General features: G+C 32.8%; 1 protein-coding gene across 1 annotated transcript; it reads right to left on the bottom strand.

Moving 5' to 3' along the window:
* Positions 1–414: 414 nt before the first annotated feature.
* LOC148166083 (uncharacterized) lies at positions 415–2,766 on the bottom strand. The gene is made up of 10 exons (XM_088049450.1): positions 2,746–2,766; positions 2,658–2,699; positions 2,465–2,607; positions 2,303–2,409; positions 2,012–2,272; positions 1,538–1,891; positions 1,334–1,480; positions 1,145–1,258; positions 922–1,103; positions 415–525 (listed from the first exon to the last, which is right to left on the bottom strand). The coding sequence occupies exons 1-10, from the start codon at positions 2,764–2,766 to the stop codon at positions 415–417; spliced, it is 1,482 nt and encodes a 493-aa protein (XP_087905576.1).
* Between the last annotated feature and the right edge of the window lie 239 nt (positions 2,767–3,005).

Here is a 3,005-nt window from a genome sequence, read left to right on the forward strand (position 1 = left end):
CATAGTTTATTGTGAAAAACAAAAATAAATAAAATTCTTAATAAACCATCAAAATAATAAACAAATACAAAAAAAAACAAAAATAAATAAAAACTTTAAGTTATAAACAAAATATAAAGTAAATAAATTATAAAAAAATAACAAATTCAAGATTAAAATAAGAATAAAGAAAATTCTAAAATATAACTGCTTTAAATCAAATTAAATTCCAGTCTTCTTCATTTAAAGAATTTTATCGTTGACCTCTTATTAATGTCAATATTAATGAATCAGTTTGTCTGAAAAAGGATGCGTTAATGGGTGTCATTAACGCTCTCTTTTTCATTATGCAGCTCTTTTTGTAATTTTGACATTTTGACCAGAAATACACACAGAAATAAAACAAAAACTACGGCATTATCTTCAACTATGTTTCTATTTCTGAATATTTACAACGAAATTATTAATACTACAATTATTTAAGGTTAAAAATGGAAGAGTTATTGCGCTGTGAACATCATTCACTTGCACTTTATCGGTAATAAACTTGAACATGCATCGTTTGCACTTTGGACCACTGCAGCCGGTAGGGTATTATCACAATTTTCCAGGTCCATAATTACGACTTCAGCAACAACTTTTTCAAAATGGTGACACTTGTTGATAAAATTCGCATGTCATTTTTTTCAATGGTAACTATGTTTTTTTATCATAATGATTTTTCCGTGAAACTCTTCCCCATTTTGTCACCCAAATAAAGGTATTGTGTGGTCAACGATAAAACGTTGTAATAAACTCGTTTGTTAATGGGCGATTAATGATCTCCACTATTAAAGACACTCACTCGCTTCGCTCGTTCGTGCTTTAAACAGTGTCGATCATTAATCGCCTTCATTAACAAACTAGTTTATTAAATAACTATAAAATGGCCATTTTATTCACCCTCTCGGGTTTGATGCGGCACCTTCTGTCACTTAAAATATGACCGACTTTAGAAAATAGACGCTCAGCAGGAACTGATGTGGCTATATTTTGAAGATACTGCTTAGCGATTGGAAATAGATGAGGATAATTAAATTTTAGATTTTGCCAGATGAGAAATGGGTTTACTTTTAAATCACTGACTGCAATAAATAAAGTGACAGCTCCTGACTAATTAAAAAACCAATTTCATCCTTTTCTTCTCTAGTAACCCTCAAAGCAAAATCATCTACCAAAGATTTATGATAATTCCAAATGTCAAAGTTGTCATCACGTTCTTTATTAGCAGTCGAATTCCCTTCTCATTCCACAGAAACTGTTTCCACAAATGTATCGTTAAAATTTGAGAGTTCTTTTGCTTTTCATTTAATACTGTTTACAGCGGTCTCGACGGCCAAGTAATCCTTAAAATGAATTTTCTTAAACCTAGCAATGTTCCAATTGCCAACTTTTCTATTTTTTCCAATTTTCCAAACCGTATCTGAATTTGTTGAAGTATTTGCTCCTTGAACAGTGTAACCTGTTCATGTTGTAGCAAAAAATTAACAATTGTCTCTTACCATTGGTATAATCTTACTAACAGTTACATACTTTTCTTCAGAAGGCTCTTTTGTAGCCATTTCAAGGGGTTTCAGTAACTGTTTTAACTCTTTTAATATCTCCACTTCATTAGCGTTGAGCATGACAGCAGCCCTAGAATCCTCTAAACTAACTGTTGCAATGTATTTCGCCAGGGTAAGAAATCTATCAATCATATAATATTTTGAGTTCCACCTCGTTGCGACCTCTTGTTTTAATTTTATAACATCAGATTCAGCCACACCATCTTTAGTTTGTAGTTGGCGAAGCTTATCGGCAGCACTAACGCTCTGTTTATAAAAAGTTACTATACTTTTGACTTTAGAAATTACATTTCCAATATCACGTGAAACTTTAAAGGAACTGTCCAGAACAAGATTAAGGGGTCAATTTCAAGTTATTCAGCGACGTCGCTAAAGGTGTTAGCGACGTAGCAACGTCAATCACATCACAGCTACCTTAGCGACGTCGCAAACGACTTGAAATTGGCCCCTCAGCGTATGTGCAAAGCAAGACAAATGTATTTTCTCAGAAAACATATCATTAATAGCTTTTTTCATGTTTGAAGCATTATCTGTAACAATATTTAAAATCTTTTCTTTTGGTAAATGGGTTAACGCTTCTTCAAATTTTATAGATATAATATAATCAGAAGTGTGTCTTTGGTCTAAAGGGTAGACGCCAAGCGTGACAGTGTTCATTTCAAGTCCGTTTAAGAAGTAAAGAGTTACACCTTAATAACTTTTGCTTTGGGATGTATCACTCCAAACATATGTAGTTAGATTAAAAAATTCATAGTTTGATAATTTATGTTTTACCAAATCGGTTAGCACATTATATTTATTACTGAGTAAATTTGAAAATGTTTTTCTGCAGGGCAGCTTATACAGGGTGTCCCAAAACAGGCGTGCCAAATTATTACTACGTTGGTGGTGAAGGTTCAAAAAACCCGAGAAAAGTGTCAAAAAAATTCAATCTGTTGTAGTTTTTAAGATACAGGGCTCCAAAAGACAACATTTGAACACTTTTATTTTTATGTTTGAAATTATTAGAGCTATGCATTGGGTTCTGTTAAGATCTTTGGATGATATAAGATGCTTTTGAGCGTAATTTATTACATTGTTTCTTGTACTTTCAGAAGATTTAAGTGTCGATTTCACCTGAAAAATCATTTGACAACATTGCTTTACCACCCCACGTCGTAACCATAACAATTAAAATTTTCATTGTTAATAGAAGTCAATGTTGTGTATGTCAATAAGAGCTGTCAATGTTTTCCTTCACCAAAATTTGCGGTATTTGCTGTTCTGAAATAGAAAAGGAAAGTGCTTTGCCACGAGCGATTTGTATCTGAATTTGGCAGAGGTAAAAGCGATAACATGAAGCTCTGACTGGTCTTATGTAGCCCTTCAAAATCTGGTTTTGTTCTGAGTGGTGGGAATCCTGGAGTTCATAGTGAAATAGCA

The sequence above is a fragment of the Gnatocerus cornutus genome, unplaced genomic scaffold (assembly GCF_029298725.1).
Source record: "Gnatocerus cornutus isolate USDA-ARS CGAHR unplaced genomic scaffold, icGnaCorn1.1 ctg00000028.1, whole genome shotgun sequence".
Classification (NCBI taxonomy): domain Eukaryota; kingdom Metazoa; phylum Arthropoda; class Insecta; order Coleoptera; family Tenebrionidae; genus Gnatocerus; species Gnatocerus cornutus.